This window comes from Balaenoptera ricei, chromosome 6, assembly GCF_028023285.1.
Source record: "Balaenoptera ricei isolate mBalRic1 chromosome 6, mBalRic1.hap2, whole genome shotgun sequence".
Taxonomy (NCBI): domain Eukaryota; kingdom Metazoa; phylum Chordata; class Mammalia; order Artiodactyla; family Balaenopteridae; genus Balaenoptera; species Balaenoptera ricei.
This window is the reverse complement of record NC_082644.1, coordinates 28,525,834-28,553,810: the sequence shown is the minus strand read 5'-3', so window position 1 is coordinate 28,553,810 and position 27,977 is coordinate 28,525,834. Positions and strand designations below refer to the sequence as shown.

The following is a 27,977-nucleotide window of genomic DNA, read 5'->3' as shown; positions in this document are numbered from 1 at the left end:
TGTGGATCAGTGTCCTGAAGTTGGCTTTCCCACCTCAGTGGCACAGCCCTGACGCCTGGCTGGAGCACCAAGAGCCTGTCCTCCACATGGCTCAGAATAAAAGGGAGAAAAAATAGAAAGAAAGAAAGAAAGATGGGGGTAAAATAAAATAAAGATAAAATAAAATAAAGTTATTAAAATAAAAAAATATTATTAAAAAAATTTTTTTAAAGTAAAAAAAAAAACAAACAAACAAAAAAAAAACAAAACGGATGGACAGAACCCTAGGACAAATGGTTAAAGCAAAGCTATACAGACAAAATCTAACACGGAAGCATACACATACACACTCACAAAAAGAGGAAAAGGGGAGAAAATAATCTATCTTGCTCCCAAAGTCCACCACCTCAATTTGGGATGATTCGTTGTCTATTCAGGTATTCCACAGATGCAGGGTACATCAAGTTGACTGTGGAGATTTCATCCGCTTCTCCTGAGGCTGCTGGGAGAAATTTCCCTTTCTCTTCTTTGTTCGCACAGCTCCTGGGATTCAGCTTTGGATTTGGACCCGCCTCTGTGTGTAGTTCGCCTGAGGACGTCTGTTCTTCGCTCAGACCGGACAGGGTTAAAGGAGCAGCTGATTTGGTGGCTCTGGCTCACTCAGGCCCGGGGGGAGGGAGGGGTACAGATGCGGGCGAACCTGCGGCAGCAGAGGCCGGCATGATGTTGCTCCAGCCTGAGGCGTGCCATGCGTTCTCCCGGGGAAGTTGTCGCTGGATCATGGGACCCTGGCAGTGGCGGGCTGCACAGGCTCCCGGGAGGAGAGGTGGGGATAGTGACCTGTGCTCACACACAGGCTTCTTGGTGGCGGCAGCAGCAGCCTTGGCGTCTCATGCCCGTCTCTGGGGTCCGCGCTGATAGCCGCAGCTCGCGCCCGTCTCTGGAGCTCCTTTAAGCAGCGCTCTTAATCCCCACTCCTCGCGCACCAGGAAACAAAGGGGCAAGTAAAAGTCTCTTGTCTCTTCGGCAGCTCCAGACTTTTCCCGGACTCCCTCCCGGCTAGCTGTGGTGCGCTAACCCCTTCAGGCTGTGTTCATGCTGCCAACCCCAGTCCTCTCCCTGGGATCCGACTGAAGCCCGAGCCTCAGCTCCCAGCCCCCCGCCCGCCCCGGCGGGTGAGCAGACAAGCCTCTCGGGCTGGTGAGTGCTGGTCGGCACCGATCTTCTGTGCGGGAATCTCTCCGCTTTGCCCTCCGCACCCCTGTTGCTGTGCTCTCCTCCGTGGCTCTGAAGCTTCCCCCCTCTGCCACCCGCAGTCTCCACCCGTGAAGGGGCTTCTAGTGTGTGGAAACCTTTCCTCCTTCACAGCTCCCTCCCACTGGTGCAGGTCCCGTCCCTATTCTTTTGTCTCTGTTTTTTCTTTTTTCTTTTGCCCTACCCAGGTACGTGGGGAGTTTCTTGCCTCTGGGGAGGTCTGAGGTCTTCTGCCAGCGTTCAGTGGGTGTTCTATAGGAGCACTTCCACGTGTAGATGTATTTCTGATGTATCTGTGGGGAGGAAGGTGATCTCCGCATCTTACTCTTCCGCCATCTTCTCAAAAATCTCCAATCTTTTGTTGATGGGCACTTGAGTTGCTTCTATGTCTTGGTTATTGTAAATAGTGCTGCTATGAACATTGGGGTCCATGTGTCTTTTTGAATTAGAATTTTCATTTTTTCTGGATATATACCTAGGAGTTGAATTGCTGGATCGTTTGTAGTTCTATTTTTAGTTTTTAAGGAAACTCCATACTCTTTTCTATAGTGGCTGCACCAATTTACATTCCCATCTACAGTGTACAATTCCCTTTTCTCCCCATCCTCTCTAGCATTTATTATTTATAGACTTTTTGATGATATCCATTATCTTTGGCCACTTCTTAAAAAGGCATCAGGTGATATATCCTTATGCTTCTTGGAGTAATGAGATTTCTCAGCCAGTTTCCTGCACATAGGTGGTTGGGGCACAAGGATTGTTTTATGTCTCAAAATAAATGCTTTTTTATTTTTTTAGCACAGGTTGATGACCTCTTTTAATAATATGACTCTGACAAAAATCTTACTCAATTTAACTTTCTTTCCAACTTGATTCCAGTCAGCTCCATGTGTCAACAGACATGCCCGTGGTAACTAGAAATAAATTTCCTCCCATACACTTACCTTTCTCTCATCTTATGTCATTCAGAATATAATCAGGAGACAAAACCACACCATTAATTTAAACATATATATATATGTTGTTATGTAAGAAAAAGAGAGTTAAATACTGAAAGGGTAAAAGAGTGCTAGAGCAAGGAGTGTGGTGCACAAAAATAGGACTGTGCTGTAGTGATCAGATGGTGTCCTCCCCAGAGCATCTTACTTTCAATGAACTTATTCAGACAAATAATTGGTTATGGTTGCAGTGCTTTCTTTTTGTGTTGGCTGAGGTAAACTGGCCAGATCATGCCCACACAAGTTATATTTAAAGGATGGAAATTAATTGGAATTGCGTACAGACGGCTTTAATTTTTCCAGGAAGTAAAAAGCACTGTATTTGGGTATTTAAACATATTCACTCTTGATAGTTTTTTGTTCTGTTTATTGGAAAGAAATATTGGTGATATTTCTAGAATAATGGCATGAGGAGCTTATCAAATCCTCTTCCTGAAAAGCAATGATAAAACTGGACAAAATTATCAAAAGCAACAATTCCAGGACTCTAAAAACTGACTATGGTATCAGTAAATTGAGAAGTGCTTATTGAAGTAAAAACAAAAATAACAAAAAAACCCCTACTAAACCTTGAGCAATAACAGTGGGAGTCTGTGGCATTATTGCCTGTGTCAGTTCTTACCACCACCCCCTTCCCTGGTTCCATGAGCAACAGTAGTTCTGCCAGGGTGGGGCAAGCTGTGAAAATCAGAAGTTTACTGCTGAAGAGGTCTGACTTGATTTGGAACAGAACTCTAGATACCCAATACCTTTGGTCATTGTCAGAAAGCAATTTTGGTGGAAACCAATGAGGAATGGCAACATTGCAGGTAGTATGAAGTCATGATGTTAGTTGAGGTTAACAGCAGACTGGCAGACTAACCAAAAATTTAACAGAAAAATCCCCACAATGAGACCACTAGAGTGGGCCATAATAAACTCCCACATGTCCTTGGTGGTCTGGATGTGTGAACACATGTGTAAGGCTGCATACATGTTGGGAAAAAATTGGAGACAACCTTAGCTATCTACACATTCCTGGCTGAATGTAAGCTTATGTGCAGGCATGGGGGAGACAGGGTGGTGTCCAATAGAAAATAAAAGCTAGAAAGACTAGCAAAAGCTAGCAAACTTGAATTCTGAATACATTCTGCAACCCACATACAGATACATTGGGAAAGGATGGAAACCTTACTGATGGAAAGTGTTTTAGTGTAAACATTTTCAATTGACTACTAAGCTATGCTGACACAGGGTTAACCCCTAAAAAGATAGGGTTACCTAAAAATAAGAATTTTAAAAATTAAAAATCTGAACAGAGACATCAGCAGGGAGACAGATATCGTATAATTAATTTAGGTATATTTTTGAAAAGAAGAAACAGCCACAAATCTGAGAGGTAGGAGGAGGCATATCAGAATACAGAATTGCTGTAATATTTTTTCTAAAATGCTTAATTTTCAACAAAAAACATTAGGAGACAAGAAATTGAAACCCATAAAATAGAAACTGCATGGGCTCTAGATATTGGACTTAGCAGACGAAAACTTGAAAACATCTATTATAAATATGTCTAAAAAAAAAGAGAAGGGAACCATGTTTAAAGAATTTAAGAAAAGTATGATGGTAATGACCCACTGAATAGAAAATATTAATAAAAGGATAGCAATTATTTTAAAAAAGAACGAAGTAGAAAGTCTGTAGTTGAAGGTTTCAAAAATGAAAATTTTTAAATTCACTAATTTCAACAGAAGATTCAAGATGACAGAAGGAAGAATAAATGAACTTGAAGATAGATTAATAGGAATTATCCAATCTGAAAAATAGAAAGAGAAATAAATGAAGAAAAATGAACAGACTCTCAGAGAGTCATCAGACATATTAATATATGCATAATGGCAATCCCAGAAGGAAAGCAGAGGAAGAAATGGGTAAAAAAAATTTTAAGAAACAATAGCCAAATTTTTTTCAAATTTGATGAAAAATAATAATATAATAAAACCACAATGAGGCATCACCTCACACTGGTCAGAATGGCCATCATCAAAAAATCTACAAACAATAAATGCTGGAGAGGGTGTGGAGAAAAGGGAACCCTCTTGCACTGTTGGTGGGAATGTAAATTGATACAGCCACTATGGAGAACAGTATGGAGCTTCCTTAAAAAACTAAAAATAGAAACTACCACATGACCCAGCAATCCCACTACTGGGCACATACCCTAAGAAAACTGTAATTCAAAAAGAGACATGTACCACAATGTTCATTGTAGCACTATTTACAATAGCCAGGACATGGAAGCAACCTAATTGTCCATCGACAGGTGAATGCATAAAGAAGATGTGGCACATATACACAATGGAATATTACTCAGCTATAAAAAAGAAATGAAATTGAGTTATTTCTGAGAGGTGAATGGACTTAGAGTCTGTCATTCAGAGTGAAGTAAGTCAGAAAGAGAAAAACAAACATTGTATGCTAACACATATATATGGAATCCAAAAAAAAAAAAATGGTTCTGATGAACTTACGAGCAGGACAGGAATAATGACACAGACATAGGGAATGGACTTGAGGACATGGGGTGGGAAGGGTACGCTGGGATGAAGTGAGATAGTAGCACGGACATATATACACTACCAAATGTAAAATGGATAGCTAGTGGGAAGCAGCTGCATAGCACAGGGAGATCAGCTAGGTGCTTTGTGACCACCTAGAGGGGTGAGATAGGGAGAGTGAGAAGGAGGCACAAGAGGGAGGGGATATGGGGATATATGTATACATATAGCTGATTCAATTTTTTATATAGCAGAAACTAACAAAACATTGTAAAGCAATTATACTCCAATAAAGATGTTAAAAAAATTAATCTAAAATTCAAGAGACCCAACATACACCAAGTAGGATCAAAGAAATCTGTATCTGGACATATCAAATCAAAGATAAAGACCAAGAGAGAATCTTGAAAGCAGCAGGAGAAAAAAGACTTATCTTACATAAAGGAACAACATTCCAATTAATAGCTGGCTTCTCATTAGAAAAAAAAAAAAAATGGAGGACAGTGAGATAAAATACTCAAAGTGCTAAAAGGAAAAATCTGTCAACCAAGAATTCCATACCCAGTCAAACTATCCTTCAAAATGAAGTTGAAATAAGGGTATTTTCAGATTAACAAAGACTGAGATAATTCATGGCTGGCAATCTTGCCTTATAAGAAATACTAAAGAAAGTCTTTCCATATGAAAGAAAAGGATATAGGATGTTAAATCAAATTTACAGGGGGAAATAAAGAGCAAGGAAATGGTAAATATAAGGGTAACTGTATAAGACTGCATAAATATATTTCCCTATCCTTTACTAACTGAATTAAAAAGGTTAAAGAATGTATAAAGTTTAAATTAAAATATTGTATTGATGATATATCATAGAGATGTAATAAAAATGACAATAACAGCACAAAGGAGGGAAAGTTAATGGAACTATATTGGATGAGTTTCTCTATTACCAAACTTAATAATCTAAAGTAGATTCGGGTAAATTAAGATGCACAGTGTAATGATTATAGCAACTATGATGGTTAATCTTTGTGTCAATTTTACTGCACTACAGGGTGCCCAGATTAAACATTATTTCTGGGTGTGTCTGTGAGGGTGTTTCTGGATGAAATCAGCATTTGAATCGGTGGACTCAGTAGACTGCCCTCCCCAGGGTGGGTGAGCATCATCCAACCTGTTGAGGGCCTGAATGGAACAAAAGGCAGAAGAAGGAAGAATTTGCCTTTTTTTCTTTCTTATTTGCCTGGTTGAGTTGGGACATTGGTCTTCTTCTGCCCCTAGACTGGGATTTACACCATTGCCTCCCCTGGTTCTTAGACCTTCAGACTCAGGCTGAAATTATACCACCGGTTTTCCTGGGTCTCCAGCTTGCAGATGGCAGATCATGGGACTTCTCCGTCTCCATAATCATGTGAGTCAACCCCTCATAATAAAAATCACTCTCTCTCTCTCCCTCTTCTCTCCCTCTCTCCTGATTCCTATTGGTTCGGTTTCTCTGGAGAACCCCAACTAATACAGCAACCACTATGTAAGTAACTGAAAATACAGCTACAAAATCAACAAAGGACTTAGTAGGGCACAATAAAAAAATGTATATAGTGGAAAAGAAAGAAGTAGAGAAGTGAAAGTGTTACCGACCAGGGTTCTTGCCCTCCTTAATCAATAGAAAATGATAAGAGGCCAGACAAGAAATTCAAGCAAGGCTTTATTGGAGCCCCTGCTGCAGCAAGGGGGGAGCCAGAACAAACAACAGTTTCCCTTGTTAACCTGCTCCCTGAGGGGGGGGCGAGCTGGTTCCTTATATGGGGGTGAGGGTAAGGGTGTGTCCAGGGGTTGGGCCAGAGGGGTGGCTTAGGTGGTTTGCCCACCCCTTTGTGATGTTGTGTGCAGGGGGCATGCACAGTACCCTGTTTTTGCTCCCAACCCCCTGTTTTTTCTCCTGGCTCTTCAGAAGTGGCATTTGGGCTTTTTTGGTCTTTTTGTATTTTTTGTCCATAATTTGTCCCAACTGAGCATGCACGCAGTTATTTTTAGTCCCTTATCGTTTCTTTGTATTTTTTGGCTTGAGGAAATGTTTGTCCAGATGCAAACACTGCAGCACTGCTGCAAAGGGTCCCAGGTCCCAGCCTGTCTCATTTCCCTCTGAGAGACTCTACACCCTTCTTCTTAAGGGGTGAGGGGCCAAAGGTCTCTTCTTTTGAAACTTCTTCCTGCTGGACAGGGTCTGCAGACCCTAGCCTACCCTAGAGGTATAGAAATCCCTTGCTGACTGTTCCAAGGACCTGTAGGGAGCTGGGCCACTCTCCACTGGAATGGGCTGAATTCCTTGAGCCCTCATGAGTCTTCCTTCAAACTGTTAGAGCCTAGAAGACACAAACTTAACCAAAAAGTTAAACAGACAAGGGCTAGAAAGAACAACAATAGCCACTAAAGGGTCTGGAAAGGGAAGGAACCAGGTTAACTTTGGGAGGGCTTCTTTCTTTCTTCTTCTTCTTTTTTAACTGTTGACCAGACAGTGGAGGCAATATCGCCCCTGTTGAAATTGTGAAGCCACTCTGCCTGGGTGTATATTTCCTTAATATTAACTGTTACTTGTCCTGTCACATTGATCCATGTGTAGCAGGAAGTATTAGTTAACCAAGTGCAGCAGGAAGTATTAGTTATCACACAAGCTCCATCTTGTTCTGCAAGACAAAAGCCAGACAATTGTCAAGAACTGCATCAGCCAAGGAAAAAACAGAGGTTCCAAGTCTTGTTAAGGCTTCAAATAGGAGTCCAACCCACTACATCATTTTACTTACCTGTTGATGGTGCCTATCTTTTGAATAGGTATCTCAGATTTTCCACTGACTCAGAGGTGTATTGTTCTTCGGTTGTGACCTGTGGGGTTTCTGGAGGTAAAACTTTAGTCTGGACAAATATACGCAACTAGATATATATCCCTTGAAGTTTGACAGCAGTAGGGGTGGCTAAAATTACTTTATAAGGATCCTTTCATCTTGGCAATTGTTGGTCTTTGGGGCACCCCCCTTTCCATGTTTTAAGAAGAACTTAGTCCCCAGGGTTTATTTGTGAAGGAACTGCTCCTTCCTCTGTATCTTTAGTGGGAGCTGACAGTGCCTTGTGAGCATAATCCTGGATTGCCCTCTGAACTTGTTCTAGATTAATAATATATCTCAGGGTCAGGTTCACTTCCTCGTCTGATAGAACATCAGTAGTAAGAAAAGGCCTCCCATAGGTCATTTCAAATGGGCTAAGCCTCAGACCACTCCTGGGGGCTACACAGACCCTGAAGAGTACAATAGGAAGCAAGTTTGTCCAGGGTTCATGAGTTTCTTGGCAGACCTTTGCTAAGGTTTTCTTTATTTTTTAAAAAATATTTATTTATTTACTTATTTGTTTCTTTATTTATTTGGCTGTGCTGGGTCTTAGTTGCTGCCTATGGGATCTTTGATGTGGCATGCAGGATCTTTAGTTTTGCGGCATGCGGGAATCTCTTAGATGTGGCATGCGGGATCTAGTTCCCCAACCAGGGATTGAACCCAGGCCTGCTGCATTGGGAGCAAGGAGTCTCAACCACTGGACCACCAGGGAAATGCCACTAAAGTTTTCTTTAAAGTATTGTTCATTTTCTCTACCTTCCCTGAAGACTGAGGGTGCCGAGAAGTGGCTTGTAGTCTATCCCTAGGGCCGTTGTGAGCCCCTGTGTGATTTTGGCTATAAAAGAGGGCCCGTTATCACTCTGGAGGGACTTTGGAAATCCAAACTGAGGAATTATTTCTTCTAAAAGGGACTTACACACTTCCATGGCCTTTTCAGATCGGGTGGGGAAGGCTTCAACCCATCCTGTGAAAGTATCAACAGACACCAGAAGATATTTATATCCTGATCGTGAGGGCATTTGCGTGAAATCTAACTGCCAGTCTTCCCTCAGGCATGTCCCCCGGCATTGAATTGGCCTGAGTAACGAAGTGGGGAGTAGATAGGTCTGTGGGTTATTAGGGGCACATAAATTCCAGGCAAGCATTACTTGTTTTATTGTTCTTTTAAGCTCCTTCCCTGAAAAAGCCTTTTGCATCAAGTCCCATAGTGCACCCCTCCCATAGTGGGTGGCATCATGTAAGCTCTTAGTGAGTTTCCATTGTTGGGCCTCAGGGATTAGCACCCTATCCTCCTTTCTATACCAGCCTGTGCTTCCTTGCTCATAGCTCCATTTCTCAGAATTTTCTTGTTCCTGTGGGGAATAGTGGGGGAGCTAGGGAGTTCAGGGGGCCAATCACTAGGGCCATAACTTGTTCAGGTTCCTGCAATCGAGCTGTCTGTTTTGCAATTTGATCAGCTTTGCTGTTCCCTTGGCTAACAAAAGGCCCCTCCCTGTGATGGCCCCTACAGTGGACTACTGCTACCTAGGTCGGGAGCTGCACTGTTTCTAAAAGAGTCAAAATCAAATCTTTATGTTTTAGGGGGGAACTTCTAGTGATTACCATTCCTCTTTCTTTCCAAATGGCAGCATAAGCATGGAACACATGGAACCCATACTTAAAGTCAGTAAAAATATTTAATTTCTTATCCTTCCCTAATTGCAAACTCTCGTTAAGGCAATTAGTTCAGCCTTTTGGGCTGATGTCTGGGGTGGCAGGGCCTTGGCTTCTATGACTTTATCTAGGCTAACTATGGCATACACCACCTTTCAGTTTACCATTTCTACAAAACTGCTCCCATCAGTAAACCATTCGACCTCAGGGCTGTCTAGAGGCTCATCTAGAAGATCAGACCTACTGGAGTAAGTTTGTTCTATGCTCTCTATACACTGATGCAATAAGTCTCCACTCTTGACCACTGGAAGCAGAGTTTATGGGTTTGGGGTTTGACACACCTTTAAGGTAATGTTGGGGGTGTCCATTAGGAGGGCCTGTTATTTTGTTAACCTTCCTCCAGTCAATCAATGTCCTTTGACTTCCAGCACAGATTGTACCTGATGAGAGGTTAACACATCTAAATGTTGTCCCAGGGTGAGCTTGGAAGACCCATTAACTAACAGGGCTGTGGCTGCTACTGCCCGCAGGCAGCTTGGCCATCCCAGGGCCACTGAGTCCAGTTGTTTTGAAAAGTAAGCCCCCTGTTCTCTGATCTGGTCCCAGCTTTTGGGTCAGGACTCCTAGTGCTATCCCTGACTTCTCGTGAATGTATAGGGTAAAGGGTTGGTCCAAATTTGGAAGCTCCAGTGCTGGTGCTCTACTTAATTCAGTCCTTAGAGTCTCAAAGGCCCACTAGTGGTCCTTATTCCATTGAAGGGGTTCTCTTTCTTCTCCCTTTAGAGCCTCATAGAGGGGTTTTGCTATAAGGCCATAATTTGGAATCCAGACACAACAGAACACAGCCATCCTGAGAAAGCCTCGAAGTTGCCTCTTTGCGGTTGGAGATGGTAATGCACTAATTGCTGTTTTTTGATCTATGGCCAGGGCTTGTGCCCCTGGGGTCAAAACAAATCCTAAATATTGAACCCACTGTTGTGAGATCTGAGCCTTTGTTGGAGAGACTTTATATCACCTTGCTGCCAGAAAATTTAGGACCCTAATGGTATTTTGATCTGAATCTTGTTCGGTCTCACTACTTATCAATAAATCATCAACGTATTGCAGCAGAGTTCCCTTCTCAAGGCTCAGTTCCCTCAGTTCCCTTGCTAACGTGTTTCCAAAAGATGGGGGCTGTCCCAAATCGCTGAGGAAGCACTGTTCACGTATACTGGGTGGCCTCCAGGGTGTCAGGGTCCCTCCATTCAAAGGCAAAAAGGTATTGAGACTCAGGATGTAGAGGAATACAGAAAAGTGCATCTTTGCGGTCCAAAACAGGGAAATACTGGGTGCTCCCTGGCACTTGGGTGAGGAAGGTGTATGTGTTTGGCACCAATGGGTGAATAGGGATGAGTGCCTCATTCACTGCTTGTAAGTCTTGCACAAACCAAAACTCCCCATTAGGCTTCTGAATGGGGAGGATCGGGGTGTTGCAAGGGGATTGGCAGGGCCTAATGAGTCTGTGTTTTAGGAACTTGCTGAGCAGCAGTTGGATTCCCCTCAGGGCCTCAGGCTTTAAAAGATCTTTTCCAGGGGTATTTTTCCCCAGGCTTTAACTTTATGTTTATTGGGGGAACAGGTTTTGCCCTTCCTGGCACTGAGGTATCCCAAACTGCAGGATCTACTTGTTCCCTAATTTCTTGGGGAATGTCTTGGGGAATATTTTGATGACCAGCAGGTGGGTCATCTGGGGCTACTAACAGATGCATTCTCTGCTTGAATTCTCTACCTCCTAAGAATATACTAGCTCTTAACTTATTTAGCAAATCTCTTCTGAGGAGGAGGACAGGGCATTCTGGCATATACAAAAAGGAGTGAATAATAATAATGGGCCTGACTCTGTGGGCAAGGGGAGATGTAAATCACCTTACCTTTGGCTGTCTATCAACTGCTGTCACAGTACAGTCTCTGTTGGAGAGGGGGGCAGCTGGCCAAGTCAGAACAGAGCAGGTGGCTCCAGTGTCTACAAGAAATTCAGTTCTCCTACCTGCCACATCGAGGTTGACCCGAGGCTCTGCTGGAGTGATGAGGATGGATCGAGTGGGATCTGGAGCTGGGAAGGCACTCAGGCCCCATCAGTTGGTGTGCAGGAATCTCTCATTGGAGAGAATTGTAAGGACCTGGGGCCAGTCAAGGTTGCCCCTTGGGTGTCTCACAGGAAAGCGCTCAGGACATTCCCCCTTCCAGTGCCCCGCCTTCCAACAAAAGGCATACTTGTTCGAGCCCAGGCAGCTTCTTGGCAGTCTGTCCAGGCTTCTTGGCCCTCCAGCGTCCCTTCGAGATGGTGGGTGGATCAGAGCAGCCAAAAGTTGTGTTTTCTTTTTTAGCCTCTTATCCTTATTGGACTCCTCCATTAAGTCGCGGTTGTTATAGACCTTGAAAGCCTCCTCTACCAAGGTTGACAGTGGGGTTTGGGGCCCAGACTCAAGCTTTTGTAATTTTCTCCTGATAATCAGGAGTAGCCTGGGTGATAAAATTCATGGCCAGTAGTGTCCTCCCTTCTGCGGACTCAGGGTCTGTACTGGTGTACTTCTTGAATGCCTCTGTCACTCGGCTCAGGAAGACTGTTGGGTTTTCATCTTTTTCCTTTGCAACTTCTCGGACCTTATCATAATTTACAGGCTTCACCACACACCTTTTCAGTCCTTCTGATAGACAAGTCATGTAATGTCTCATCCTAGCCTGGCCTACCTGATCTTCATAGTCCCAGTGTGGGTCATGTTCTGGGACTGGATCCCCACCCACCTGAAAAATTTGGCGGTGTGGATTGGTGGCCAATAGGCCATCTGAGTGTTACCTGGCCTTTCTCAGTATACGCTCCCTTGCATCTGGGGTGCAACAGTAGGCCAGCATAACCATGATGTCCTGCCAGGTGAGAGAGAATGTCAACCCCAGCCTGATAAATTCGTCCCTAAACTTGTCAGGTTTCTCTGAGAACCTGTCAAAATTCTCCTTACAAATTCCTAAGTCTCTCATTGAGAAGGGGACATGCACTCCAGTAGTGCTTCAGTTTCCATCAGCTGATTCCTGAAGGGGTAAAGGCCTTGTGGGGCAGAGGTGGGGGCTAACTTTGAACCTGATCCTGGGCGACAGGAAGTTCCACTACGAGTTACCCTGGAGGGACTAGTCTCTCCCTCCTGGGGCGACGGAGGATATAAAGGGACATAAGGAGGCAGAGATTGGGATTGGTCAGAGGGACCCGGAGAAGTAGGTGGCTCCGGAGGAGTAGGTGGCTCCGGGGAAGCAGGTGAAGCTTGGTTTCCCCCCCTGAGAGTCGGAGAAAGCTAGAAGGGGATCATTTAAAATGTCGGGAGTGTTTCTGATTCCCCAGGCTTTTGATTACAGGAGACCCATAGAGTGGGGTTTTGGTAAAGGACCATGAAGGTTTATTTTGGGGGGTGGGGGCAGCCCCATGTGGTTTGTGGGATTTTAGTTCCCCGACCAGGGATCGAACACATGCCCTCAGCAGTGACAGCTCAGAATTCTAACCACTGGACCGCCAGGGAATTCCCAGGACCATGAAGGCTTGAACATAGGGAGCCTCAGTCCATTTTCCTGTCCTGCAACAGCAGAGATCCAATTGCAACACGGTATTATAGAGACCCATTTTCAGACCATTTTTCTCCATTCCCCGACTTATACAAGGGCCAGGCAATGTTACAATAGAGTTTAAACGTTTCCTTTTTCAGCCCGTCTATTTTGAAAGTTTCCAATTTTTAAGGATACTCTCCAGAGGTGTTTCTTCTGGCTTAGAAGAGGATCATCCCATGTTGAATAACATGCAACCGAGAAAAAGTGCTCCTAGAAATGAAGTCCAGTGTCCCAGAGACATTTACCAGGAGGCTTTTGTCCTATAACGTTTCCCTATGCTGGGGGTACTCCTCGAGTTTGAGCATCTATAAAACCTAGGATGTGGGCTGCTTGGAAGTGGCCACCCAATAGGTGATCTGTAACAAGGTATGGGCTGCCAAGGCCTTGAGTGAAAGGGGTCCTAGAGGTGCAAAAAAGGAACTCCTGGAGGAATTGGAGTTGGGTGCAATGGAAAATGCCATTGGGGTCAGGACCTAAGGGCCTACGTTGGGAGTATTCCCACAGGGGATTTTTTTTGGACATAGAATAAGGTGAGAGACTAGACAGCAGAAAAACCTAAAACCCTTTCCCCTCTCTGTTTGACAGCTATGATAAAACTGGGGAGAGCCTGATGATTCCATCTGACACAGGCAACAATGAGTTTAGACAATGTTTCCCATGTAATTTAACACACCAAATGAACCCAGTTAGTTTAGGATCTCTCTTTGGGAGGCTCCAGGGGCCCCATGAAGCATCCCAAAGTTAACTGGAAGTCAAAAGAATTTCAATTAGAATTTGATATTTGGGAAATCTGTCAAAAATTTCCAAAAGTTTTAAAACATCCAGTCAAATAGAATCATAGGCTGCTGTGAAACAATTATTCCTTGAGCTAAGGTGAAAAAAAAAAAAAAGGATTCCAAAAGTAAATGCAGATCACTTAAAGGCACAGAAACTCACACAATCTGTTATCAAAAGGAGCATTCGAGGAAATCTTTGTTCTCTTATGAGAGAAAGAAACCAAATCCAGTCTTATATCAGCCTACCCTTGATAAAATCCGGTTACCTAATTAAATTTAATCCAACCTTAGAAAATTCCAACCACATAAAAAATTCTCTTCTCAGTGTTCCTTTTCTGCAAATCTTCTGTAACTTTCTGTAGCCATATTTTGTCCCTTCTTTTTTCCATTCAGAAATAACCAGCTGTAGGACAAAATCACATTTTTCCATTTAACAAAATACATTTCCATTCCACATACCTTCTTTTCTGAAAGCACACATCCTACCTTCCTTATGTCACAATGAAATGTCTTTTACATTAGCATTCCCTGATTGGAATATCCCATAAACTCTTGGGAAGATCCCATGTATCTTCCCAAAGCACAATTTCTTTCCTTAATGTGATGTAAGATATGTGTCTAATAAACCCAAACATCCTTACTTTCGCTCTCACAAGAAAACAAAAGTAGGTAAATTTAGACCTGTTTAGCAATTGATGTTCCAATATTTCATCTTATTTGAAACGGCCTGGATACTCAATGGATTCCCATTATTTAACTTAATTTAGTTTCAAGTTACCAAAATTTGGAGGGACTGTTCTAGATGGACATTTTGAAAACATGATTATTCCCATTGAGTTTACTAAAAAGCTCTTATCCAGTTATATTTACTTAAAATTTTAATCATATCAGGTTATTTTCCTTGCTAACAGATTTTATCACAGAAACAATATGCACTTATTGACTTCCAGTAACCCTAGGTACGATAGAAGTATTATACTTAATGTTGATAATACAGACAGGTCTCTATTAATTAAACCCACAAGCTTAAGCCACACAAGTTAATTTTTACAAAATCAGAGATCTCTTAGCTTTCCTGCTTGAATTTAAAAAGGTCTCTTTTTTTCCCTCAGTCTGGGGACTACAGATGGATCAGGGAGTCCCTGAGAGTCCAGGCAGAATAGTTACATTGCAAAGGCAGAGGAGAGAGGTGCAAGCCCCTCTCTTCTTTTTTTGTTCTTTAAAATCCCACTAAGTAACCCAAGGCTGGAGTCGAGTCTCAGACAATGTGGGATCCGTTTGTATTTCAGGGTTTAAGAGCTTCACCATGCCCACAATGTTAGCAGAGACTTGTAGGAGCAGTTGGACAGACAAAACTCATAAAACAAAGATACCAATGACAAAAACTTAGACACAAACAAGAAGTTTTCAGGATAAAGGGGATGGGAGTGCAGGTATAAGGACCAAGGGAAAGCTAAAGGGAGGAGGGACAGAAAAGACTGTAAAAGAGAAAGAGAAAGAGAGAGATTGCCATTTCAACCTGACCCTGCAGTTGTCTCTTCAGGCACCAACCTGCAAGCTTTCAGAAAGGGCCATTGAAGGAGGGTGCACCCCGTCCACTGCCCACCGGGGTGATCGAGCCTGGAAACCAGACAGTTGTATTTCATCTGTAGGAACCTAACCCACAGGTGGGACTCTCACCCATGCATACACCAGTTTATAGAAATCTGCTGTAGCACTGCAGCAAAGGGTCCCAGGTCCCAGCCTGTCTCAAAAGTGGGGGGAAAGATAAGAGACATACAGAAAACAAATACCAAAGTGGAAAATGTAATTCCAACCATATCAATAATCACATTGAATGTGAATAGATGAAACAAAGTTAAAGACAAAGATTGATAGACCATATTTGAAAAGCAAGGTCCTTAAAATATAGTCTCTAAGAAGTGGAGGAAAGAAAGGTGGGAAGGAAAGAAGGGAAAAAGGAAAAAAAGAAGGTAGGAGGGAAAGAAGAAATTAAAGGCACCCAACTTTAAATGGCAGAATTAGAACTTTTATTACACAGGACATGATCCTATGTGTTAGAAAACACCAATGATCCCACCAAAACAAAATACAACAAAACAAAACAGACTAGAATGAATAAACAAGTTTAAGAAGGTCACAGGAAACATTTCTTATAAAAATAAATTTCATTTCTATATACTGAGTACAAAAAGATGAAAAGGAAATTAACAAAATGATTTCATTCACAGTAGCATGGAAAAGAATAAAATACTTAGAAATAAATTTAATAAAGAGCTGCAAGATCTGTACACTGAAAACTACAAAACATTGCTGAGAGAAATTAAAGATCTATATAAACAGAAACATTTCTTTTTCATAGATCAGGAGACTTCATATTATCAAGGAAGCAATTCTCGGACTTCCCTGGTGGTGCAGTGGTTAAGAATCCTCCTGCCAATGCAGGGGACACAGGTTTGAGCTCTGGTCCAGGAAGATCCCACATGTCGCGGAGCAACTAAGCCCATGAGGCACAACTACAAGCCAGCGCTCTAAAGACGGTGAGCCACAGCTACTGAGCCGTGTGCCACAACTACTAAAGCCCACGTGCCTAGAGCCCATGCTCCACAACAAGAGAAGCCACCACAATGAGAAGCCTGCACGTTGCAACCAAGAGTAGCCCCTACTCACCACAACTAGAGAAAGCCCACACGCAGCAACGAAGACACAAAGCAACCAAAATTAGATAAATAAATAAATAAATAAATAAATTTTTAAGTAAAAAAAAGAAAGCAATTCTCCTCAAATTGATCTATAAATTCAATGCAGTCCCTGTGAATATTCTAGCAGGCTCTTTTTGTGTAGAATTTGACAGCTGATCCTAAAATTCATATGGAAAGGCAAAAGATGCAGAATAGCCTAAACAGTTTGGCAAAAGAATAAAGCTGGAGAACTTTCACCACCTGACGTCAAATTTTACTATAATACGTATTAATCTAGACAGTGGGTTTCAGGCACAAGGAAAGGAATACAGTTCAATGGCACAGAATTAAGAGTCCAGAAATAAAACAATTTTTATTATGAATTGATTTTCAACAGAGGTCCCAAGACAATTCAATACAAGAAAGACTAACCTTTCTTTTTTTAACCAAGGAAAGGTGCAGGGATAAATGGATATCCACAGGAAAAACCCAAAGCAAAGAAACAGAAACTTACATCACACTAGACAAAAATGAACTAAAACTTGATCACAGATCCCCATGTAAGAAACAACCCCTAACATTTCTCAAAGAAAACATAGAAGAAACTCTTCATGATCTATTAGATATAACATCAAAAACATGATCCATACAAGAAAAGATTAGTAAATTAGACTTCATCAAAATTAAAAACTTTTGCTCTTTGAGCACCACTGTTGAAAGAATGAATAAACAAGCTACAGACTTGGAGAAAATCTTGCAAATCACATATCTGATAAAGAACGGGATCTTGCCGTTTGCAACAACATGGATGGACCATGAGGGTATTATGTTAAGTGAAGTACGTCAGACAAAGGCAAGTACTGTATGATTACACTTATATATGCAATCTAAAAAATAAAACAAATGAAGAAACCTAACAAAACAGAGACAGAGTTATAGATACAGAGAACAAACAGGTGCTTGCCAGACGGGAGAGTGTTGGGGGAAAGAAAGCAACAGGTGAGGGAGATGAAGAGGTACAAAATTTCAGTTGCAAAATAAATGAGTATGAAATGTACAGTGTGGGGAATATAGTCAATAATTATGTGATATATTTGTATGGTGACATATCATAACTATACTTATCATTTTGAAATGTACAGAAATAACCAATCACTATGTTGTGTAACAGGAACTAACATAGCATTTCATTGTACATCAATTATACTTCAAAAACAAACAAATTCATAGGAAAGGAGATCGGATTTGTGGTTACCAGAGGCCGGAGATTGGGGGAGGGAGAACTGGTTAGCTGCAGTCAAAGGTACAAACTCCCAGTTATGCGATAAATAAGTACTAGGGATGTAATGGACAACATGATAAATATAATTAACACTGCCGTATGTTATACATGACAGTTGATAGAGTAAATCCTAAGAGTTCTCATCACAAGGAAAAATTTTTTTTTCCATTTCTTTAATTTTGTATCTATGTGGGATGATGGATGTTCACTAAATTTATTCTGATGATCATTTCATGATGCATGGAAGTCAAATCATTATGCTATACACCTTAAGCTTAAAAAAATTTAAAAAAAGAAAGAATGGACCTCAGTTAATATAATGTCTCAATATTGGCTCACTAGTTGTGATAAATGTGCCATAGTAATATAAGATCTTAATATTAGGGGAAAGTGGGTGAGGGGGATCTTGGAACTCCTTGTACTGTCTTTGCAACTTTTTCATAAATCTAAAACAAAAAGTTTATTTAAATATAAATAAATAAATAAATTTTAAAAAATGTACAGAAAATCATTGAATTGTCCCTTGTATAATAATAAGTGAACTTCATGGTATATAAATTATATCTTAGTAGAGTTGTTTAAAAGGTTATGAAGAAGGTCAGGGTGGGCTGAGGGCTGGGCTGAGGCGGGGTCAGGGCAAGGTCAGGCAGGGCCAGGCTGGGGTCAGGCGGGAGTCAGCAACCCTGGCAATGGGCACGGAGGCGTGGATCGCCCAAGGCCGAGGCCAGCCTGTGGCCCTTCTCTGGCTGCTGCTGCTGCTGCCCGTGGCCACCCTGGAGCTGCGAGGGTCCCCGGCCACGGCCACGGCCGCCCCCGGCTGGGCTCCAGGCGCGGGCGGAGCGGTGGAGGGCAGCGCTCCGACTCCGGAAGCGCAGCGGTTGGCCCCGGGAGCCACAGGTGCGTTGGGGCCTCTGTTGAGGGCGGAAACGGCCTAAACTGCAGGGCCTGAGGGGGCCGGCTGTGACCAGGGCCTGGGTGCCCTGAGTCACTGAATTTCATCTTTTCTCTGCCCTGGCCAGCAACCGGGCAGCCCAGAGACCCCCTCAACACAGGTGGGTCACCGACTCCCCACTGTGGAGCCTCTGGGTGGGAAGTGCCTCTGTGCGACTGTGGGACCTCTGTGGGACTGTGGAAGTGGGGACATAGCAGGGTCTGACCCTGAGGCTGGGTGGCTGGGTGGAGGAAAGCACCAGGACTGATGAACGAGTGGCCCTGAGTCCAGGGCCGCGGGTCTCATTCCCCTCCGTGAGGCCCTGGGAGCGCAGGCCCTAGACCAAGATGCCCGCTCTCACGGGGCCTGGGCACACCCCCTGCCCTCCCAGGTGTGAGTCCTAGAGCCAGGGCTGTCTTCATTAGCCCACTCCCTCTTCTTTTAGAAATGTAGAATCCTGAGTCAGAGAGGGGGAATGACTTTCCCCAGCTCACACAGCACCACAGACTGCAAATCTCCCTCCCTAAGACACCGGGGGGGCATGGAGGAGGCACAGGCCCTTAGAAGCCATGATCTTGAGCAAGTAATGTGGGCAACTTCTGAGACCTTTAGCTCTTTGATCTACAAGAGTAGGCATTGAGGTGTGCTAGTTGAGGGAAATAAGGTCTGTGACGTGCCCAGCCCTTGGCAGCCTCACTCGGGGATGTCCTTCTCCCTGGAGATGCTGCTGTGAGCTGCTGTGGCTACCTTAGGTCCCCCCTTGCCCCATCCCACCAGACCTCTGGGTCCTCATCCCCACAGGGCTTGCTCTGTCCAGTTCTCAGGGGCAGCCAGTGAAAGTAGAGTCCAGGTAGCACTGTCATTTTGGCTAGGCCACTGGACGCTTGGCCTTGGTTTTCCCATCTATGAAGTGGACGGGGCCTTCCTGGTAGTGGCATTTGCGGTACTACTAGTGTCTCTATCGTAGGTGGCAGGGGAGTCTGCACAGTGTGCGGGAAGCCCAAGGTGATGGGGAAGATCTACGGTGGCCAGGACGTGGCGGCTGGCCAGTGGCCATGGCAGGCCAGCTTGCAGTACCAGGGCTCGCACGTCTGTGGAGCTGTCCTCATTAACTCTCACTGGGTCGTTTCCACTGCCCACTGCTTTCTGAAGTAAGTCCTCCTTCCAGGGTGCCAGCACAGGCACTGGCAGGCGAGGGGGACATGGGGGAAGAGGAGAAGAGGGGTGATGGACATCCCACGTCAGCTCCTCTGGGCTTTTCTCTGGGGCAGTCTGTGGCCTTCAGATGCATGTCATTCCTGCCTTTGGCCTGTGTACCCTCCACCTGGACTGGCCTCCTTGCTCACCTGCTCAGACCCGCCTCATGCTCTGCCATCCGCCCCTGTGCCTGTCCTTCAACACAGATGTGCCTCAGGAGAGTGGCAGTGTCCGTCCTGGCTGCCGTGCGGTGTGGACCCATCTCAGATCACAGCTTCCTCTGAACGTCCCCACATTTCCAGGTGTCAGATTCTAGGCGGGGACCTGGGGCCGCGTGTCTGGCCAGCAGCTGGGCAATTCTTCTTATTCCTCCCGCACAACTGTGTGCCCAGGAGGAGTCATGGCCGCCGGTGTGCGTTGTGGGGAGCCACGGTGCCAGGCTGCACAGGAGGGAATTGGGGCTCCCTGGGAGAGTGACATTGCTGCTCAGGGGTCTAATTCCCCTGGCCGTCCTGGGCCTGGCTCAGTGCCTGGGTCTGAACAGATGCAGAGGGGTCCCCAGGGAGTTGGGGCATCACAGCCCAGGTCTGGGAGCTGGAACTTTCGGAGCTTAGAGTCCTATTGGCGCCTACTCCATACGACGATCCATGCAAGCCCCTTTGTGACATCAGGGGTGGCAAGTCCCCACCTCACCCTGTCTCCATCCTGTCACAAGAGAAGGCCCAACATGGGTGAGAAGGGCAGATGCATGGGCTGGGGGTTCCGGAGAAGGGCTATGCAGAGCGAGGGGCTTGCTGGAGGGGAAGGGTTTGGGCAAGGGGAGCATGAGGGGGTCTCCAGGTGGATGAGCCGTGCAAACAGTCAGGGAGGTGGGGAGTTTCAGCACCTGTGTTCAGGGAACAAGGCAAGGCTCTGTTTCCTGCACTCATTTGCTCATTTATTTAACAAATCTTTTGTGAGTCCTTATAACTAAATGGAGAAGCAGCCCTTGGGCAGGAAGGTGTTTAAAGAAAGGAAAGGTCAGGAAGAGTGTGGGGCCAGAAGGTGGACTGTAGGGAGTCTTGGGAAGGGTAAAGTTAGAGCTGGGATTGAGCCAGAACTCCTCCTGTGTACAATCAAAGACCTTCATTTGATACGCCACCAACGATCTTTCCAGCACAAGGATTCAATGCTCCTCTGATTCTAGTGTGTGATGGAGAAGCCGTGTGTCTGAGGTTGTAAGTAGAATAGCAATTAGCCCCAAGAAAGAAGGACTCCTGAACGCTAGAAATGGGGAGATAAAAGCTGTCTAGCATCATGTGGGGTAGAGGCCTGTGGGCAGTTAGATGAGGATGCACGGAAAGAGCTAGCCCACACGCAGAGACGACGGTGACAATGTGCCCTCTTCCTCCAGAAAATCTCACGCCCCGGAGAACTACCGGGTTCTGTTAGGAAGCACCCAGCTGCACCAGCACACCCAGCACACCCGAGAGATGTCACTGAGCCGGATTATCATGCACCCAGACTTTGAGAAGTTACATCCCTTCGGGAGTGACATAGCCATGTTGCAGCTGCTCTTTCTTGTGAATTTCACCTCCTACATCATCCCCACCTGCCTCCCAGTCCCTGGCATGCAGCTACCCAGTAACTCATCCTGCTGGATAACTGGCTGGGGGATGCTCAACGAGGAAAGTGAGAGGGTGTAGGAGAGTCGGGTTGGGGGCAGATGAGGGTGGGGAGGAGGAAGGGGAGAAGGACAAAGGAGGGAAGAAGGGAGGTGTGGCTCCTCCTGAGGGGTCCCCAAGCAAAGAGGCACTGGACCCTGGCCCACTAAGCGTCATTTCTAGAGGAGTGGACCATTCTAGTTCTAGTTCTGCAAGTGTGTGACTGTAAAGCTTCAGTGTTCCCTAAGTGCAAAGGTTTACACTGGAAGTCTGGGAATCTTTGACTTTTGGAATCAAGATTCTGGGTTCTTGTAGTCTTTCTGGTTCTGGATTCCAAGGTTTTAATCAACCATGGATCTGAGATGACTTGATTCAACTCAAAGGTCATGCTTGGGGCCTGGTCCATTGCAGGCCACTGACAAACAAACACTCTGATTTCCCATTGCCGTAAGAGGAGCTTAGGAAAAGTGGAAGGAAAACACACGTACGACTTCTGACCTCTGAGCCTGCCTGATGAAGTTAGAATGATTATGACTTGAGAGTGTTTCACTCTCTGAACCTCACTTTGCTCTTCTCCCAACGCAGCTCAGCTATCTACTTTGGAAGCTTGTTAGGTGCACTGCATAACGCAGGAAAAAAATTATGTTTTTTAAGATTGAAAGAGGAGAAATGTAGGCAAAGACTTATGAGCCAGAGTCTTTATTAAAGAAAGGAGTATTTATGGTTGGGGGAAATGCTTATGGTGCAAAATTAAGGGGAAAAAGAATATATATTTTAATTATTTGTAGGGTCATAATTTGGTACCGTGTTTCTCAACAGAGGTGCTACAGGCATTTTGAACAGACCCTGTCTTCATTGCGTGGGATGTGCCAGCATCCCTGGCCCTTGCCTACTAGTATGTCATGAACACTCCCTAATCATAGGACAAACAACCAGGTTCCCAGCATCCTCACACCACATACACAACACATACACACCACACATACACCACATTTCTCACACACACACACACAAACACACACACACAGACTGTTCCTCCTTGAGGACAGAAACCCTGTCTTTCTTGTTTTAATATCCCAGCCTGTGGCCCGGGCAGGGCCAGGCACCTTGTAGGTACCCCACTGCTGCCACCCTGGTCCTATAGACCATAATTGCTTGCCTGTACCTCCAGACTGGTCTCTGAGATCCCACCCTGTGTGCTATACTTTAGTCTCCACATAGCTGTCTGAGTGTTTTCTTTAAAGCAGGAGTCATGCCAGTTCCCTGCTCATTACCCTCAGTGCCTTCTCATTTATACCTAGAAAAAAGTCATAACTCCCTGCCTTGGCTCTCAGGCCCTGTGTAATGTTGGCCCCAATTCCTCTCTGCTCATCTCCTACTACATCCCTCACCCACACCATCCCAGCCAGCAGGCCTCCTTCCTGCTTGAAAACGCCAAGGCCATCGCCACCTCAGGGCCTTCACCTTGGCTGCCTCCCTGGCCTCACTCGCTCTCCCTGCTAACCTTGGCATGACTCACTTCTTTACATGTACAACTCAGCTGCTCCTCTGAGGAGTTTTACTTGATCATATGAGCTAAAACAGGCAACCTCTAATAGCATATGTCCCTGTTTTATTTCCTTTACACCACTTATTAGATCTAAAACAATTCTACTTATTTACTTCATTTACCCTGTTGATACAAAAAGCTCAGCTTCCCTGTACACCAGTGCTAAATAGAATCTTGGAGACAGAGTTTTGGGTGAAGTAGAAAAGGATAGCTTTATTACTTTGCCAGGCAAACGGGGACACAGTGGGCTCCTGCCTCGAAAAACTGTGTCTCTACTTGGAGAGGATAGTGAGAAGTTTCATAGTAATGGTTCAAAGAGGGCATGATCAGCTCTTGGACGTTCTGCTGATGAGGTGGGGGTGAGGTAAGTAAGAGTCAGCATCATCAACCTTCAGGTTCCAACTGGTCTGGGGTCTACATGCTTGTGGGCAGCACACCATTGTTAATCATTAACTTCTCCCACCTGGAGGGGGTTTCAGTATCTGCAAAACAGCTCAAAGATATTGTTTTGTATATCCATTGTTGGGGAGCCAGGACCTTGCCCCAAGGCTGCACTGTGTTTCTCTTGACTGTTTCTCACTGGTCTCGCATCCCCTCCCTTCCCTGATTAACAACTGCTTGAATCTGCCCGTTGGAACTCAGAGAAGGTCATGGAGGCTGAATGAAGTCTATTTCCTGTAATCAAAGAAATGGGGGACACAGAAAGCCTTTGTGCCCAGGAGCCCCTCAGGGCCCTGCTCGGTATCCCTGTCTCCCCCAACTAAGAATGTTCCTGTGTATCATTAGTGTCTAAAAGATACTGAACACAAGGACAGAGGAATAAATGAGTGATTGGATGAGAGGGTGGATGGGTGAAGGGTAGGTGGGAGGATGAGTGGGTGGAAGGAAAGATGGATGGGTGGGTGAAAGGATGGTAGGCAGAGATAGTTGGAGTGAGCGGAGATGGATCAAAAGATGGGTAAATGGGCAAATGGATGGAAGCGTGAGTGGATGAATGGGACATGAGGAAAGAGGAAAGATAGGTAGATGGATAGAGGAATTGGTGGATGGATGGAAAGGTTAATGATAGACAAATGGAGAGCGGATGGGATGGTCTGTGAAAGGGTAGGTATGTTGGTGAATGGTTGCTAAGCACCACTGAGTGGCATGTGTTGGTGGGATTTGCCTTTTTCCTTTGTAGAATAGGAGAGGTGTGGTCTATTGCTATGAGGGAGGTGGAGGGAATAGGATGAGTTTGGAAAAGTTTGAGAAAAGGGGGAGGGCTTACTAGGCATAGGTAGAAGACTGAAACAGTGCTGAAGGCTCAACTGTGCTGAGAAAAGTCCATGTTGAAGTGGTGAACAGTAAGGCAGAGTAGCCTGTAGCTAAGCCACAGCACCCTTCACTGATTTCCTCCTTATCCTCGCAGCGCCTCTGCTCGAACCCTTCCATCTCCAGGAGGGTAAGGTGGGCTTCACTGAGAACAAGTTTTGTAATATATTTTACAGACTTAGAAAAGGCAAGAACTTCTCCGTGCATGAGGACATGCTGTGTGCTGGGGACTTCTCGACAGGAAAGGCCATCTGCCAAGTGAGTAAGGTCATTTCTGTTCTTCCCTTGCCTGTTCTCAGGGCCTCAGTTTCCCTAGGGGAGGGGCTGTGTTGCCTCTACTGTCTTTGTGGAGACCCCTGGGACTTCCCATTTCCTCCCTCCACATGTCTTCCTGGGCTCAATTCCTTGGCAGTGTCCCCCAGGATAGCCCCTTCCTAAGCCCCTTGCACATAAGGGCATCTACTGGCAGCACCCTCAAACAGCATCTTTTTATGAGGCATACCTTAAAGTTTTTATTTAAGTATAACATACATACAAAAGAATCTATTCATGCTGTTTTCATAAGTTGGATGAACTTTCACATAGTTACGCAACAGATGACCAATACCCCAGAGGTCCCACTCACACCTCCTTCCTATCACCAACACCCAACAGAAACCGCCGTCTTCACTTTTGACAACTTAGATTAGATTCTGAATATTCCATAAATAGAATTTATTTCCAGTTGTCAATCTTTCGTGTCTTTATATTTGTGAGATTCATCCAAACTGTTAAATGTAGTTATAGTTTGTTGAGTCTTATTGCTCTACAGGACTCTATTGTGTGAATTGAATTCTATGATCAGTTCTACTCTTGATGGGTATTTTAGAGGTTTCCAAGTTTTTCATTTCATTTCACTTCCAAATATTTTATCTTCTATTTCACAGAAACCCTTGAGTAGAATTGTTGAATTAAAAGGTATGTGTATATTCAGCTTTGGCAGATATCTCCTAACAACATCTCCAAAGTGGTTGCACTTCATTCCAGCAGTGGATGCGAGTTTAATATTTATTTATTTTATTTATTTATTTTCCTTATTTTTTTTTTGCTGTGTCGTGTCTTAGTTGCACCACAAGGGATCTTTGCTGAGGCATGCGAGATCTTTCATTATGGTGCGCGGTCTCCTCCGGTTTCTCTCTGGTTGTGGTTCTCAGGCTTCTCTCTAGTTGTCGTGTGTGGGTTTTCTCTCTCTAGCTGTTGTGCGTGGGGCTCCGGAGTGCATGGGCTCTGTAGTTGTGGCATGCAGGTTCTCTTGAGGCGCACGAGCTCATTAGTTGCGGCACGCTGGCTTAGTTGCCCCGCGGCATTTGGAATCTTAGTTCCTCAACCAGGGATTGAACCTGCGTCCCCTGCATTGGAAGACAGATTTTTTACCACTGGATCACCAGGGAAGTCCTGGATGAGAGTTTATATCCTCGCCAACACTTTGCACTTTCCATCTTTTCTCATTTTGATAGCTTATGGTGGTTTGCATGTCCCTGATGACAAGGTAAATGTACTTTCATATGTTTATTGTCATTGGATATCTTCTCTAAAGTTTCCCTTCAAGATTTTCCCCCCTCTCACTTTTCTGTTGGGTTGTCTTCTTTTCCTTTAGGGGCTCTTTGTGTATTTTTACATATTACAGGTATGAGTCCACTGTTGGATATTTGAATTGTAAACATTTCTTTCCTCTCTCTGTAATGCCCAATTTTAGAGGTGGGCAAACAGGTCCGGAGAGGGAAAGTAGCTACCCTAAAATAAGGCAGCACAACCTGGTCCCCCGTATTCTGACTCCAAGCCTAACCTGACCTCCACCATATCCGCCTCAGGGCCCAGCCTCCCAAGCTGGCATCATGTGCGGAGCTCTTGCATAGATGGCATTGTGGAGTGGAGGGGAGAGCATTAGGGTTCTGGAGTTAGAGACACTGCTCTGCCCTGAAGGTCTTTTCACTTTCTGAGCCCATGTCCTCATTTATACTGTAGGATTCTGAGGCCTCCTTCACGGGATTGTCGAAAGGATGGTGTAGTGGGTTGGATAGTGTCCCCTACATTTGTAACCATCTGGAGTCTCAGAAAGTGACCTGATTTGGAAATAGGTCTTTGCAGATGTGATTAGCTAAGAATCTCGAGATGAAACCATTTTGAGTTTAGAGTGGGCTGAGGGATAGACAGAGAGGTACTTAATTTCAGACTTCTGGTTTCCAGAACTGTGAGAAGAGAAATTTCTGTTGTTTTTATAGTGACCCAGTTTGTGGTAATATGCTTTGGCACCCCAGGAAATGCACACAGGAGGGATGAGATGCGCCTGGTCCTTGAGAAGGCCTCACGGACAGCTGTTTGCACGGCAGCCCAGTGGAGCTGCTGAACCAGAGGGAAGAAGCTCGGCCACCTGCCCTCCTGGTAGGAGGTAGACCCAGCTTTCTTGGTTCCCAGTGCACAACCCATGGCTGTCTGGCTTGGGCCGTTGTTCTCACAGAGTCAGCTGCACCTGCAGGTGAAGTAAAGGGCTGAGTCCCCCGAGTCCCCATCTGGCTGTCACCGTAGACCTCCCTTCCAGACTGCAGAGGTCATGGCCATGGAGTTCAGGGCCGGAGCCCTTTGCCTGCTTGCCTGCTGGACATCCATTCTGCCTCTTGACCCCACCCCCTCTCGTTTCTCCCCAGGCTGAGGACACCATTGAGCTGGACACCCAGGAGCCCCAGCACATGGCCCCTCCTGCCCCCCTTAGCCTTTCAGTCACCACAGCCTGTCTGAGAGGTTCCATCTAGATTCATCTTCTGTCACATGCCTGCTCTGGTCCCCAATCTCCAACCGGGGCTCTCTTCTCTCACTGAAGTGCCCTCCCCCAGCACAGGACACCCAGAAACAAGTCTGAGGAGAGACAGACCCCAGGAGCACTCAGTGCTCAGACTGTGGGGCAGGACAGACCTGGGTCCAGTCTTCAGTCTGTAATGTAGTGATTATGACCTTAGATAACCTGTGAAATGGGGTTGCTAACGGCCTCCACTTAATAAGGTCCTTATAGAAGATTCAGTACTGTGCCTGGCATTCAGTAGGTGCTTAACACCTGCTGGCTTTCAATCTCCTGGCCTGGTCTGCCTCCCTCTATCTGGATTGTACCTGTTCTTCTGGGCCTGTCTTAGACCTGTCCTCTCACCCAAGGTAGAATTCATTGCTCTGGCCCTGCCCAACACACACACACACACACACACACACACTGTTTGCTGCGTGTCTTCAGTAGTGCAAAGTGCAGCTCACTTTGCATGGGATACATTAGTGTTGGGCCTTCCTCTGCCTTCTGAGAACTCCCCAGGGGCTAGGAGGCTATTGGAGCCCTTCCCATCTCCCTCGGACTGGCCCAGAATCCATCATAATATAGACAACCACATGGCTCATCTGCACGAATCCCTGAGGCCTGGAGTGGACAGGGACCAGGCCTTCCCCTGGCCTTGAACAGCTTGGGGTGGGTACACTGTGGGGAGGGCCAAGGGCACCCCAGCTAGGGAGCACAGAGGGGAAGAGCCGAGGTGATGATGGCACATTCCCAATCTCCAAGAAGACCCCGTGTATGACTTTCTTGGGTCTGCGGTGACAAATCACCTCAAAGTGGGTGGCTAAAACAACAGAACTTTATTCTCTTACATTTCTGGAGGTCA

General features: G+C 45.2%; 1 protein-coding gene across 1 annotated transcript; it reads left to right on the top strand.

Moving 5' to 3' along the window:
* Positions 1-12,196: 12,196 nt before the first annotated feature.
* Positions 12,197-27,089, top strand: LOC132367807 (serine protease 40-like). The gene is made up of 6 exons (XM_059926400.1): positions 12,197-12,211; positions 18,242-18,566; positions 19,568-19,751; positions 21,191-21,468; positions 24,398-24,558; positions 26,985-27,089. Exons 1-6 carry the CDS (start codon positions 12,197-12,199, stop codon positions 27,087-27,089), a joined length of 1,068 nt encoding a protein of 355 aa, XP_059782383.1.
* Positions 27,090-27,977: the final 888 nt, after the last annotated feature.